This window comes from Stomoxys calcitrans, chromosome 1 (assembly GCF_963082655.1).
Source record: "Stomoxys calcitrans chromosome 1, idStoCalc2.1, whole genome shotgun sequence".
NCBI classification, from domain to species: domain Eukaryota; kingdom Metazoa; phylum Arthropoda; class Insecta; order Diptera; family Muscidae; genus Stomoxys; species Stomoxys calcitrans.
Window position 1 is genome coordinate 14,058,703 of NC_081552.1, and position 15,630 is coordinate 14,074,332.

General features: G+C 40.4%; 1 protein-coding gene across 2 annotated transcripts in view; it reads left to right on the top strand.

Moving 5' to 3' along the window:
* The window catches only part of LOC106092771 (ecto-NOX disulfide-thiol exchanger 2), a 52,331-nt gene that overhangs the window by 16,191 nt on the left and 20,510 nt on the right, over nucleotides 1-15,630 (top strand). For both annotated transcript variants that reach the window (XM_059370769.1, XM_059370768.1), the window contains exons 2-4: nucleotides 4,621-5,247; nucleotides 5,307-6,044; nucleotides 12,188-12,294. In XM_059370769.1, the coding sequence (XP_059226752.1) occupies nucleotides 4,659-5,247; nucleotides 5,307-6,044; nucleotides 12,188-12,294 (1,434 nt within the window). In that variant the 5' untranslated portion in view covers nucleotides 4,621-4,658. The remainder of the gene's footprint in view (nucleotides 1-4,620; nucleotides 5,248-5,306; nucleotides 6,045-12,187; nucleotides 12,295-15,630) is intronic.

The window sequence follows — 15,630 nt, forward strand, 5'->3', positions numbered from 1 at the left end:
AACCAGATCTGGCCATATTTGTATGCGGTTCCCATACAGTCCTGTTTTTCGAATGCATTGAACGCACAAAATTCGCATATCCTACCAAGAATTTATAAAATCTGGAACAGATCCCATAACATTCGTACCAGTTACAGTCAAAATCAGAAATAACGACCTTTTTACTGAAATTTAAAGCAGTGCGACCCCTTGTAACAGTATTTGGTCCCTCGATATCCATGGTTTTGCTCTGCACTCTTAACAAATACACAGAAACGAATTTTGAGTTATACGCGCCATTAGAAAAACCTACGAAAAATGTAGGTCAGCGTACCGACCTACCAAGAGAATAAAAACCTACCAATTTTGGTACTCAATTTTTGCAGCATCAGGAGTCAAATGGTCAATAAGGTAGATTGTAGCCATTCCTTCACCGCCTGCGCCGATAACTAGCCATCATAAAATCTCCAGTGTGAACAAAATTAAACTTAACTGGAATGAACTTGCCTCGCGCAAAGTAACAGCAATGCTGTAGGTCACATAAATTGATATCTATACCACAAAGACTTGCAATTTTAAAACATTGTACCTGATATCAAAAAGACGTCGCTGCAAAACGTTGAATTGTCATTCAGACTGATCACAGATGTTAAATATGTAGGCATAGATGTGGCATCGCCTCTTTTAAGAGGCACCACGTACAAATAGAAGAAATAAACGAAGAAAATTAAGAGAAGGGAGAATTTCAACATAACTGTGTATGAACAATGAATGAATTTTCATTGGGTTGTGGACACTTTTTTGCTTTTAAACTTTATTTTTATAAAACACTTTTTAACTCTCTTGTAAGCTTATTTTTTGTTAATTAACTTTTATTTTTTTGCCGATTTTATATTCACCCAATTCCATATGCTCCTCTCTAAGGTGACTCTTAAGAATGAAACAAAAGAAAATGTCATATTTCTAATCGTTGTTGTTGTTGTTGCAGCTGTTTGTTGTGTTCTATCTTTCGTCTGCTTGATTCTGTCGAGTGTTAAGACCCTGGAAGTCTGCGATGGGGTGCGTCCACAGGGATCTGGGTCTGAGTCGAGTGGGTCTGGCTGGGCAGTTAAACAGGTGACGTGTATCGTGCGGTCCCTGGTTACAATCAGGACATACATCTTGCACGTCGGCAGCAATCCTTGCTCTTTAGGAGTTGAGGCGGCTGCATCTGCCGAAAAGTAATTGAGCCAGAACTACTCTGGTTTGCCGCTGGAGGTCTCCAAGGACTACATTCACCCGGTAGACATTTATCGCATCTGCTACCGTGTCTGCATGAATGTTGTCTAGACCTGCATTATATGCCACTTGATCTAGAGGTTCTCTCTTGTAGCGCCTCACTAGTATTCTGACAGATCTGAATATTATTCCACTGCGTGTCACAAAGTTGACGAGACCACACTGGCACTGCATAACTTACCAAAGAACGGCCAATTGCTTTGTACGTGATCAACAAGGTTTCTTTGTCTGCACCCCAAGTGCTGCCAACAAGTCACTTGAGGACCTTGTTTCTACTTTTGACTTTATCGCAAATTGCTGTGGCATTTGGGTAGCATGTGTTAGAGCTGTCAAATGTGACAGCAAGTATTTTTGGACATTTGATGGTCGTAATAATTTCTCCATCGATCATCACAGTCAGCTCAGTATTCACCTCACGCGTATTTCTAGTGAACAATGTGGCTAAAGATTTGGTGGCAGATATCTTCAGATTTCTTGCAGCGAAATTTGAGCAAGTTCGTTGAGGTAGACGTTCAACCTATCGCAGATGTAAACAATGGGTGGGGCCTGATGCCATGATCGTACAATCGTTCGCATATGATACGATCTCTATGTCGTCTGTCGGAGATATCACCCTACCTTGGGGAACTCTCTGTTTCACTCTACGGTGCTATGACTTCTTATTCCTAAATTCCACAAACGACTGGCGGTCACACAGATAATTCGCGACCCAGTGTTTCAGGCCTGGATGGAGGGACGTGTTGGCGATGTCCTCAAATAATTTGTCATGTCTGCCCGTGTCGAATGCCTTCGATAGGTCCGGTGCCACGAGGGCCGTCCTATCACATGGCCTGGGCTGATTGAAGCCACGGCAAATGTGAGCGTTGATGGCACGCAAAGCTGTTGTTGTGCTATAGAGTCTTCGAAATCCATGTTGATGCTCGGCAAATGGAAATTCTCCTACGAGGCTCGGGCAGCCCGTTGTACCCCCAAACTCGGGTCCTTTCCAGGCTTCAGTAGCGATATCACTCTGCCCATTTTCCAGACATCGAGTGTTCAAAGACAGGTTGAGGACAGTAGTAAGGTACTCAACTCCAGGTGAATCCAGATTCTTCAACATCAATGTAGAGATTACGTCGCGGCCCGACGCCTTGGATGATTTGGCGCCACGGATGACATACGTAACTTCGCCCACGGAAAATTGACGGTTGAACAACCTGGCGCATCTCTTCGGATCAGTCACGGTTATTTCGTGACTGAGGTCCTGAGGTCGTAAAAGTGACTGAGGTCCTGTCATCCCGTCTACCGGGATTCGAAAGTGACTTCGCAGTAGACCACAGCTTGCCTAAGCCGGTGCCTAAGTTACATTGCTCCAAGTGTTCCAACCACAAATTCCGCTTGTGTTCGTTGACTACCCTGTTTATTCCCTTCTTCTTCTCTTGAGTTCTGAAGGATAAAATCCCAGACATTAGTTGCATGGTAATAGAGGAATAATGTTTGAGGAACACAACAAATTGTTCAACTGTTCATTTCAAGAAAATGGTTTCAGTCAGTCTCGAGCCTATTCTGAACAAACAGAGTACTTTATTACCATTCCATTCAACAACCAGTCCCATGGCAGCCCGTTGTACGTACCGGATTGACCCGATGGAGTTTTTTATCGGCAAGGGCTGCCGCCTCAGTGTATAACACACTGCCACAACAACAACAACCATTCCATTTGATAGGTAAGGTTAGGTTGAAGAGAGGGTGCAGATATTAATTCGTCCCATGCCACTATGGACATACACCTAAGCCAACAATCGGCTTGTTGTGCGCTCTAAAAACTATAAAGTAACCTCTAAAAAGAAAATTTTAAGTTGGGAATTCCGTGCTACTTACAAAATCCTTAATTGTTTTCAATACCACTCTCCTAAGCCGGTTCATATCTGGTATTGTGTCTCCACATAAGTGCCGGTATCTGTTGGACGCAAAAGCCGGGCAAAGACAAAGGAAATGCTCCAACGTCTCGTCATCTTCCCCGCATGCCCTACCCATGCTATAACTTGCCGCACAGATTTTGCATAAGTGAGCTCGTAGTCCTATGTGTCCCGTTATGATACCAATAGCTATACTAACCTCCTTCTTGCTTCCTTTCAGTAGTATCCTCGTCTTCTTACGATCTGGAGCCCCCATAGGATTTTCGCCATTCTACCGACCGTTTCGCTGTTCCACAATGTTGCAAGCGCATTCGTCGCCCACTCCCTTAATTCGGACTGCGTCGACCCGAAAGGCTTCGGGTTAGCTAAGTTTGTTGACGGCAGTCCTCTGGCCTTCATCGCCAAATCGTTCGCCTTTTCATTTCCCCTTACTCCGTTACGGCCCGTCACCCAAACGATGCGGATTTGCCATACTCAGAGAAGGCGTAAATCTCCTTCTTACACTGCAAGACGGTTCGTGACCTTACCGTCCTGGTTGTTATTGCCCTTATGGCAATTTTACTGTCGGTAAAGATGTTCACATTCGACGTCTTCGCGTTAGCACCACACCACTACACGCATTCCGTGATCGCCAGGAACTCCGCCCGTGCAGGACCGTATTATGGTCAGGCTGTCTAACACACATCTCAGTCCCTGGGTTCTCAATGTAAACCTCCAGGCCCACTCTGTCCCCTAGCTTTGATCCATCCGTATATCATGATCTTGCAGATGGCAATACTTGGGTACAGTGCCTCGCACTCGGCTTCAAGGTTCATCTCTGGTATCCGATCGGAAACCTCTTCCCTTCCTTCCAGGTTTGCTGTCGTCGCCTCGATTATACCGCGATGGTATGAGCTGCTCCCATCCTCAATCCATTCTCCCATCCCCTTGAGTCTCATAGCCGCAGTGGCTGCCTCACACTTAATCTGTATGTCAATGGGTCGGATATCTAGAATAGTCTCCAGTGCCCTAGTGGGCGTGGTCCTCATCGCTCCGCCTATGCCAAGACAACATGTTCTCTGAACCTGTTGTATGGTCCTTATGTTGCACTTTTTTCCATAGCAGTCCACCAAACTACTGAGGCGTAAGTAAGTGGAGTTTTGATGCACAGGAGGGATTGACTCAAAGCGAATGCACAAAAGCGGAATTCTGTTTCGTTTTCCTGAGGTCAAGCCATGTTTGTGTATCAAATTATATCGAAATAGGATGTGGGTTCTTTAAAATGAAGTTTGCAGTCGTTATTTGCGTTTTTCTTGTCATGGCAACCCCAATAATTTTGCTTGCAAACACTAAACAACAAAGAGCTGTTTAAATTTGAAATAGTGCTGAAAAGCATAGGATAATGATACAAATAATTGTAAAGCCTTTGCAACTTACATTTTATATACATAGTGTTCTACGTTAAAAATATGTTTTTCAATTGCAGTGCCCTTTTTCAATAATGCCGCTGCGGCTGCTGCAGCTATGAATCCGCAGAGCAACTTCATTAACCATTTGGCAGCTGCAGCAATGATTAATACAACAACACATACAGCTACAGTGCCGCAGCGAAATACTACCACCACAACCACAAGTAAATTCAATGCAAAAAACAATGTAAGACGTACTCCCGAACCGCCACCGGCACCAATATTAAGCTCACCCAGCCCATCAACAGTGGCTAGACCGGTAAAACCTAATCAGGGGACGGCCCCTATGGATTTAGAAAACGATGATAATGAAATACCATCTCCAAATTCTGTACCATTAGCCGAAAGCAGCAACAACATGGCAGCAGATAAAGCTGCTTCGTTAAATTTAGCCAATGGAAGTGTGTATTTGAATAGTTTATTGACGGGGCAAATTCCTGGTATGAATCCAGCATTTATGTTCTTTCCGGGGGGTACAGGAGGAAACCAAACAACAGCAAATAACCTTTTAGAGTCTACTACCATGATGGCAGTAATGCAACAAATGCAACAATTTAGCGGTTATGGTAATGGGGCTCTGGCAGATCCCAATGCTGCAACCATGGGAGATGCCACTAAAATGGGAGCTACTGTGGCAAGTGCAGGTAATTTTTGTGGTTTTTATAAGATTACAGATTCTAATAATGGTTTTTCGTTTTGCCAGAAGCTTCCCCTGCCACCCCAGCCAAGGAAATTATCAAAACCAACAGCTGCATACTATTTCCGCCTAATCCCAGTGCGCCTCCACCCACAATACGCGATAGACCTCCTGGCTGTCGCACAGTTTTTGTTGGTGGCCTGCCCGAACAGATAACGGAGGAAATTTTACGAGAAATATTTGAAAGCTGTGGAGAAATATCCACTTTACGCATGTCCAAAAAGAATTTTTGCCATATACGTTTTCGCAATGAGGAGTCCATTGATCGTGCCATTTATTTGAGCGGTTATCGTCTGCGTCTAAATACAGCTACCAGTGAACAGTCTACCACCTTTGCACGCCTCCATGTTGATTATGCACAGGCCAGAGATGATCAATATGATTATCAATGCAAACAGAGACAATTGCAGCGCGAACAAAGACATCGTGAACGCATGTCAGTGGATCGTGTGCGTTCCCATTCCCAATCTCCGCCACCCATACCGCATTACAGTGATCATGAGGCCTCGTTGGTAGCGGAAAGTTTACGAAACAATGAAACCTTTATTAAGGCGGTACAGACTATGACCATATGGCTGGAGCGTGGAGATTGCAGCAAACGCAATGCCAATGTCTTTTATTCCATGATACAAAGTACGCATGCCCATGTAAGACGTTTGACAGCCGACAAACAGGTTTTGGAGGAGGATTTGCGTAAGGCGAATAATGCCTTCCGCAAACAAATGCAAGCAATGTCAGCTCAATGTAAGTATCGAATTATATGATTGGTAAATTAAATTTTTATTTTTATACACTATTGGGTCATGGAATATCTGTGTGAGTGTGTGTGTGCGTTTGTAACTTGTAAGATTGTCATGTGTCTGGGAGTGATTGTATGAATGTCATAGAATAGACGGATTGGTTAATCAAACCAAATTAGGTAATATACTTGTTTTAGGACGGCGGTCACAGCAAATGGTATTGAGTAACGAGGAAGATGTGTTCCATACCTATTTGTATTTGGTTTCACAAAGAACATATCAATGACACACATGTTCCTCTTCTAAAATATCTTTGATGTCGTTACCTTTGTAGATACAGAGTTTTAGTTTCTGTCATTCACTATTCAACTGTATATCAGTTTGTTTGAAAACATATTTCGATAGTCCAATCTTAGTGGTATCGAACATTTAGGTTTGACTTACATTTTTAAGTTTAGCTACCATACTTTTTGGACAAACCCAAGACAAGTCAGAAACTGCGGCCCCACCAAAACCCCCTCATAAGAAATAAACCCCATAAGCCCCATAAGCAAGCAAGGTAAATCACAGCACACCATTGATTAAATGTCTTTTTAAGAACTGCCAAAACCACAACTCTAGTTCTCAAACACGCAAACAATGAGAGGAATGAGAAGAGAAAAATGAAGCTGCTCCTCCCACTCACTAACGCAAAAGGTTTGTAACATTCAAGTTCCTATCCACTGGAAGCTTTTGCTTCTCTTGGTTTAAGAAAACAAATGGTCAGACTCTTGCGTATGGATCGAATCAATTGTTGAAATGCAATACTGAAAAAGAACAAAACTGTCATTAATTGACAAATGAGTATAGGTAACACTAACACTAACTGTATTGAATGCAAACAGTCAGTCAGTACACCCATTGAAAGTACAACATCCTTGGTTCTAGGGGAGTACAAACAAAACCATATTATTGTATTATTGTGTACTTGATTGCCATTTATTTACAACATCTATTTGTATTGAAAACAAATGAGAATAACCCCAGCAGGAAGTTGGCAATGACAAGTGATATCTTATTGCCTTTCTCAATCAATCTTTTTTACCCCCACATAGTTTCTAGATCCCTTTAATTTTAAAATTTTTTCTTTGTTTTTGAGTTTTTATGTTCGATTTAAAAAAATTGATTTTTGAGCGTCTTTCCTGTTTTTTTGAGTATCATGTGTTTTTTTCCTTTATAATTTAACCTTATATGAAGACGGGTAAATTTGCGATTGATTTTGTTTCAGCGGAGCAGTCTAAGATATGCTACATGGATGTTTCATATGGTTCTGATGTAATGAATAAAATGAAAGATATATAACCCTTGAAACTTGAATCGGAAGCACTCATAGATATTTGAGAAGCTTGCCCCTGTTCCTTATTGGAATGATCATAGGCAAATTTGCATTTGTATTTTATGAAAGTAGCGACGGGATTAATAATTGAAAAACGCCTTATTTAATCGGATGGTCTTTGCTAGTATGTTTAGTTAAGAGTAATTGATCGCCAAGTCTGCTCCCCATTCACTAGGTTAGGTTGAAAGGAGAGTGCATATATTATCCTGCTCCATGCCACTATGAACATGTGTACACCTATGCCCACTGGCTTGTTGTGCGCTCTAAATACTTAAAAATTTACCTCGAATATATCTAAGTTAGGAATTCCATGCCCTTAAGTCAGTTGGTTAGTCGTCATCCCGGGGCACTGGCACAGCAGATGTTCAACCGTCTCCAACTCCTCCTCAGTGCCACAGACCCTGATAAAATCCTCATCTTCCCGAGCCCATCACCATGTCAGCGACCTGACATTGCAGTAGGCTGCCAGAACTCGCATCATAAATCCAAGGTCACGTCTCTTCCAGCTCGAGAACAATCGATGTCATCGTTCCGGAGAACCTCGCCATAATTACGCTCGTAGTCTTATGCGTTCCGCTATGATACCGAAAGCCTCCTTCTGATCTCCTTTCAGTAATAACCTCTCCTTCTCACGATCCGGATCATCCCATAGGATTTTCGATATTGTTGTTGTAGCGTTGTGTTATACACTGAGGCGGGTCCCCTCGGTCCGGTAGGTCCGATTGGCTGCCATTGCTGGTTGCGGACTGCAGTTGCAGTGATTCCATATGGAGCAAGACGACCCGGAACCGCAGCCCCCAAACGTCGGACTAACGTGACCCGCAGCCAAGGACCTTCAGCAACGACTGACTTTTCATATAAATCATGACAGTCTGAAAAGGCCGCCGCCAAGCCACTAAGGTAGAGACCCATCATCACCGTCAGAGTTCCAAGCGGCTAGAACAGGGCCCCTACATCGCGACCTCGGTAGCGGTAATAATCTGCAATGCCATCAGCTGATTTTAATTAATTAGAAAACAAGTCGAATGTCAACAGTGGTTTTGGTAGATGGTGTACGAAGCGAATCAGGCAGGAAAAAAGTTGCCCACACTTAATCATATGCCTTCATTTCGCTAGAGATATACATTGGCGTAGCAGTAGCACCTGCTTTCATCTCTCAAGATGCTTGGAAATCGCATGACCCACACAACTGTCCACATATACCGCGACTGCCTATTAATCTGCCTCCGTGGATAGAAATCATACTCAGTGTTCATAAAATCGCTACACCTCTGATAGATCCTTTACGAACTATGAATAATCCTGCCATGGTGCTCCATCCAACCTGGGCTCTAATTCTCGCATCCGTTATCGAACGAGGTTTTGTTTAAAGAATTATTCCGTTCCGCAAATACTAATTGCAAGATGGCTGAGGGCCGTTGCCGTTGTCTAGCGTTCGATGTCATCAATACAACTTCCAACAGGTGTAGAGAATCATGTGCACCATGGAAGTAGTGTAATTGTCGCAGAAAAAAGTCTTTCATTGTACGAAAACACATGCATTGAGAAAAGTAAGCTAATAGACAGGGTTGTCGAGCGCGGTTAATGTGGTAATATAGACCTAATCTGTTAAAAGAATATAAAGTATATATATATATATATATATATATATGTATATATATATATATATATATGTATATATATATATATATATATATATATATATATATATATATATATATATATATATATATATATATATATATATATATATATATATATATATATATATATATATATATATATATATATATATGTATATATATATGTATATATATATATATATATATATACTTTATATTCTTTTAACAGATTAGGTCTATATTACCACGCCCGATTTTTAACTTCTGGAGTCACAGCAAGCGCATTTATTGACCAATCTTGCCAAAATTTTGCTTTCCTCGACGGCTGCCACAGTATCTGACAAGTTTGCTCGAAATCGGTTCAGATTTAGGTATAGCTCCCATATATATGTCCGTCCAATTTTGAGAAATATTGAATGAAAGTGCTCAGTTTTAAATGGATTCTTTCGAAATTTTACGGGAAGGATTTTCTTATGACTTTCGGTAAATTTTATAGAAATCGGTCCAGATTTAGATATAGCTGTCAAAGATGTATATCGACAGATTTTCACCCCAAGACCTACTGCAAGCGAATTGTTCGACCAATCTTGCCAAAATTTTGCATAACGCTTTCCTCGACGACTACCATATTATCTAAAAAGTTTGCTCGAAACCGGTTGAGAATTAGATATAGCTCCTATATATATGTTCGTCAGATTTTGGGCATTTTGCAATAATGTTGTCATTTGTCAACCGTAGTTATTACAGTTTAAACATATTTGCTCGTCGAGGTCCATCAAAATTGGTCAAAATTGGTTCAGAATTGAATATAGCTCCCACGTTGTACTTATATAGGTGTAGGGTATTATACAGTCGGCACCGCCCGACTTTTGCCCTTCCTTACTGGTTTTCTGATTCGATTTAGTTATGTCCATCCGTCCTTCTGTCTGTCTGTCCAAGTTAATTTGTGTACAATGTATAGTTCGCAATTTCTATACAATCGTCTTCAAATTTAGAATGAACATCTTTTTTGGCCTTAAGACGAAGCTTTTTGAAATTGGAACAAATCGATTCAGATTTGGATATAGCTATTATTTCGGCCAATACTGCAATAACATAGTAATTTGCGAACTGATTCTCACGAAGTTTGACAAAAGGGAGTCTCTTATGAGTTTTGACCTTACTGGTGAATTTAAAAGAAATCGGTTCAGATACAAATATATCTTTCGCCCGATTTCAACTTCTAGAGCCTTTGCAAGCGCATGTATCAACCGATCTTCTTAAAACTTTACACTACCCTTTCTTCTACAACTACCACAAAATGTGAGGGTTTTTGGTGGAAATCTGTTCAAATTTAGATATAGCTCTCGTAAATATATTCGTCCGATTTGGACTAATATTGCAATAATATGGTCATTTGGGTACCGATTCACTTGCAATTTGGAACAAAGGATATAAGGATCCTTTGCGGAATGTAGCTGCAATGGCAGTCGCGGACAATCAGCGGTATCATTCGGGGAGTCTCATTGAGAGGCCGGGCGGCATCGGCTCTTGCACAAATACTGAGTGCCTATGATGCCTGATATGACGAGGCGAGTTATTGGCGCCTTCAAATAACCAATGACTGCGGTGATCGGTCCTTTGGACCGGAACGAGCTTGCTCACCTACAGGAGCTTGACAAGGATCGCCACCTCCACATAAAAATGTGGTTACAACAACAACCAGTTTTCACTTTTAGAGCCTTTGGCAGCTTATTTCTTAACAGATTTTCTCTAATGTTTTCGCAATGTCTTTTTCTATGATTTTAACTATGTACATATGCCGATTTTGATTAAAATCTGTTAAGATTTAGATATGGTTGTCATATATATTTTCGTACGATTTTGACTAACATTGCAATAAGTTCGTCAGTTGTTAACAGATTCTCGCAATATTCGTCACTAGGGTTTCTCTCATGACTTTTCTAATCAATTTCATAGAAATCTATTTAGATTCAGATATAGCCCCCATATATAGATATCTCACGATTTTCAATTTTAAAGCCTTTTTTTGGGGCAGACGCAAGGAGAACGACAGCCGAATGTACAATTGAATAAAGTTCAAATCTTTTCCTTGAAAATATCTATGGGTTGCCCAAAAAGTAATTGCGGATTTTTTAAAAGAAAGTAAATGCATTTTTGATGAAACTTAGAATGAACTTTAATCAAATATACTTTTTTTACACTTTTTTCTAAAGCAAGCTTAAAGTAACAGCTGATAACTGACAGAAGAAAGAATGCAATTACAGAGTCACAAGCTGTGAAAATATTTGTCAACGCCGACTATATGAAAAATCCGCAATTACTTTTGGGCAACCCAATATATACCTTACATTTAATGGATAAATGAAACAATTTTTTTTTGCTTAAGTGATGTTGGTAGGCATTTTAATATATATATAACGGCTGAACAGATTTTCTTGAAATTATCACAGATGGTGCATAATGATTCCGTGGTGAAAATAGGGTACTAAATTTTTTAATATCTGAAAAATGTAGTGCCCTATACCATAATTTTCAGAAACGCCAGATGTCCGAGATGGGTAGGGCGATTTAAGCGAAATTTTGTTTGCACAATTACAGTAACCTAAAAACAAAAATTTTGCAACCAAGTTTCGGATGGGGTACCTAGGGGGGACGCTGATAGTCCCATATTCATATAACGCTAAACAAATGCAATAGTTCCCGAAATATCCCATTAGGGAACAACGTCAAAGCTTCTCTTATATCTAAAAGTATCCAAATCAAGTTTTAATTCGATAATAAATAAATTTGGTCTAAGTCTTCTCACTTGGGTACCAATCATTGTATATGTAAACCCCTAGTACAGCCTGATTCTACCTCCGTGGACGGGGCTACATCCTACACTTGTTGGCAACTTTCGATTTAAGATACGTAATTGGTATATCCCGTTTTTCAGTTTAGCTCCTTTCAGAGAGAATTAGTTAAGAAAACTGTGTATCTTTAGTTATTCAATGCATTAAAATCCTTTGAATCCTCTTTTTGTGGAATTTTCTTAGGCTTACACGTTTATTTACCCGTCTGTAACTACTTATTACGATTATAATTATTATTATTATTGCCTTATATACAAATACATACATATATATAAAATATATTATATATATTCAGTCACTCAGATTGAAAAAGTGTTCAATGCTGCTTTGAAAAAAAAAGTTTGGGATCACTTCACCAAGGCCCAAAGAAAAAACATCGATCAATGGAAGAAATTGGCCACGGTATGTATTGTTCTGCAGAATAAAACAAAACTGTAAGCTTTTTTGTTATCTATCATTTATGCATGTGTTGTTCCTAACCCATATTAGAAATGCAAACATAATACAAATATTTTACAACTAATTTTTGGTTTTGCTTAGTTTTTGTGTTTTTTTTTTTTGAAATTTTTGTTTTTTGTGTTGCATGTGTTATGTACAAATAATTTTAGTAAATTTCACTCATTGAATAATACAATAGCACTTTAGTCACAATTAATAGCAGATATTTTAATTGTTTTTAAATTTGATAAACTTTCTTTTTTGAACTTCCTTTCATTTAATGCTCATTGTGTAATGCTTCATCATTGTTTAGATCTATTACTTTTGGATTCAACATCATTCAGTTGCATATGGTATTTATGATGTCCTTTACGGAAAGTCAATTTTTAATAAAATGTATCTAATTGTTTCGTCGATAGAATAATAATATTAATTTTAAATATTTTTATTTGGGAAAGTAGATGTCAGGTTATTTTATTGTGCTGTAACTCAAAAAAAAAGTGAGGAAAAATTCGTCTTATATCATTTCAATATCAGATTTTCAAGCCAGACATAGGTTAGTCAGACGTACCAGGAGGACACAAATCACATCACCTGTTCATTTGCCTAGCCAACCCTACTCTACTTACTACTAGATCACTTTGGACCCACTGCAGAGTCTTAAGATCTGGATATTTAACCGAATAGGGAAAGAAATTGAGGATGCAGACGCATAAGTTTTCACTCTTTTTCCACGGGCTCTTGCACAAATACTGGGTGCCTATGATGGTCGATATGACAAGGCGAGTTATTGGCGCCTTTAAACCACCAATGGCCACCCTGTTCTGCGGCTATCTGAGCTTGCTCACCTCCACATGAGAATGTGGCTACAACAACAACAACAGAGATTCCATAAATTTTCGAACCATAAATTCGAAGTCTAGAAGGCTACCGCACAACTGTCCACATTCTGGGTAAATATAATATGCATCAATTGCATGGCAACCGGTTGTACGTACCGGATTGACCCGATGGATTCCTTTTTTCGGCAAAGGCTGCCGCCCCAGTGCACAATACACTGCTACAACAACTACAACATAATATGCAAATGGTTTTTTATTTCAGAAGCAACAGTCGGGGAACTTTTCCTCGTTCTCAAAATCAGCAACATACCTGTGCTCCGTACCTTCCCGACCATTCTTCCGAGACACCCTCTCTTCAGTGTCCAATGCTAGACCAGACACCGATAGTGAAAGTCGGTCGAACTATAGCTACAAACATGCAGTGAATCGCCATCGACCTAAGCTCCCAAAAAAACATGCCTATCGAGTTCCGACAAAAGGATTACAACAAATTCGATGCTGAAATTCCAAATTCTGGACAAGTCCGCCTTTAAGGTTTTTAAGCAAATATTGTACTTCCGGCGAACATCAACAGCTCAGTCGGTCTAGGGTTTAAATTCTGGCCAAGATGACAGCAGTTCTACTTCGTCCAGCACTAGTCCCCTTAACACCTTAACCTTCGTCCTTCTTGTGAAAACATGAACGTTCCACTAAGGAACAGGGGCAGTCTTCCCACATATCACTAAGTGCTGTCCGATTCAAGTTTAAGCTCAATGATAAGGGTCCTCCTTTTTATAGCAGAGTCCGAACGTCGTTCGGCAGTGCGACAGAGTGGAGAGAAGTTTTAACATGGCAGGCTTTCAGCGTCATAGGCGGGCATGCTAACCTCTGCGCTACGGTTGTAATAGCAAACATTTTTCTCCCACCATATTGAGAACGTCATTTTCACTCTCTCCCTCTCCAAAGACTTCAGAATTTCATTGATAACCAAGTTAAGGTTACAAACCCACTCCTTGTGACGTTTTCCAAGTTAAAATCTTCCTTATCACACACCCTGTGCATCTCGGTGTTGTTAGCTGATGCGTTGTGTATTGCAGTGTCTGCAGGGGAGATGTGTACGGAGGATGAGTTGGTGTGGTGGATATGGTGGGTTCGTTGGCGTGGGGTATCAGACTTCGATATTGGTGGTATTAGTCTGTGGTAGTTGGTTTAGCTGAGGTTATGTGTGTCGCCTTGTCTGTAAAGAAGAAGACGAGGGGGTGTGATCGGGATGCCGGTGTTTGCTCCTCTAGCAGTGCGAACATCGTGCTCCAGTCATTAAAGCAGCTCAGGACGGCACCAGTCACTGCTAAAGCTACTACATTTGACCGAGGTTTTAGGTAGTCTACCCTAAAAGGTGAGTTCACTCGGGGGCCAGTACGACCCATTGTGACACCCTAGTAAGAAACAAGTAAAATCGTGCTATGTTCGGTCAGGTTATGAACTGATTCGGGCCATACATGGCTTGTATGTAGGAGACCATACCAGATGCCATTGTGCAAAATGTCAACCAAATCAGACAAGAACTGCGTCCGTAAAATTGGGAGGCTGGTTTATATGGGAGCTATATCAGGTTTGAAACCGATTCAAGCCATACTTGTCACGTATGTTAGAGCTCATAGAAAAGTCACTGTACAAAAGTTCAGCTAAATCGGATAAGAATTTCGCCCACTAGGGGATCAAGAAGTAGAATCGGGAGATCGATTTATATGGGAGCATATCAAGTTATGAACCGATTTAGACCATACTTGGTTCATATGTTGAAGGTCATAGGAGAAGTCTTTGTCCAAATTTTAGCCAAATCAGAAAAGAACTGCGCCCTCTATGCGCGTAAGAAGTATAATCGGGAGATCGGTTTATCTGGGAGCTACATCGTGCCAAGTATGTGATTCAAGCCATACCTGGCACGTATGTTAGAGGTTATAGAAAAAGTCACTGTGCAAAATTTCAGCCAAATCGGATAAAAATTACGCCTTAGAACCACACTTATCATATCTGTTGAATGCCATAAAAACGTCCTAGTAAAGAGTTTCAATCGGATAAGAATTGCGCTCTCTAGAGGCTGAAGATGTATTATCGGGAGAACGGTTTATATGGGAGCTACATCAAAATATGTACCGATATAACCCATTAACAATCCCAACCCACCTACACTAATTAGAATTATTGGTGCAAAATAGCTCCTAGCTTTACTTGATTTACGATTTAGACCATACTTGGCACAGTTGTTGCGAGACAAAACAAAACACTTAATGCAAAAAGTCAAGATCTCAGATCGGTTTATATGGCATCTATATCAGATTATGGACCGATTTGAACCATACATAGCACAGTTGTTGGAAGTCGTAACAAAACACCTCATACAAAATTTCAGTAAAATCGGATATGAATTGCGCTAACTAGAGGCTCAAGAAATCAAGATCCAAAATCGGTTTATATG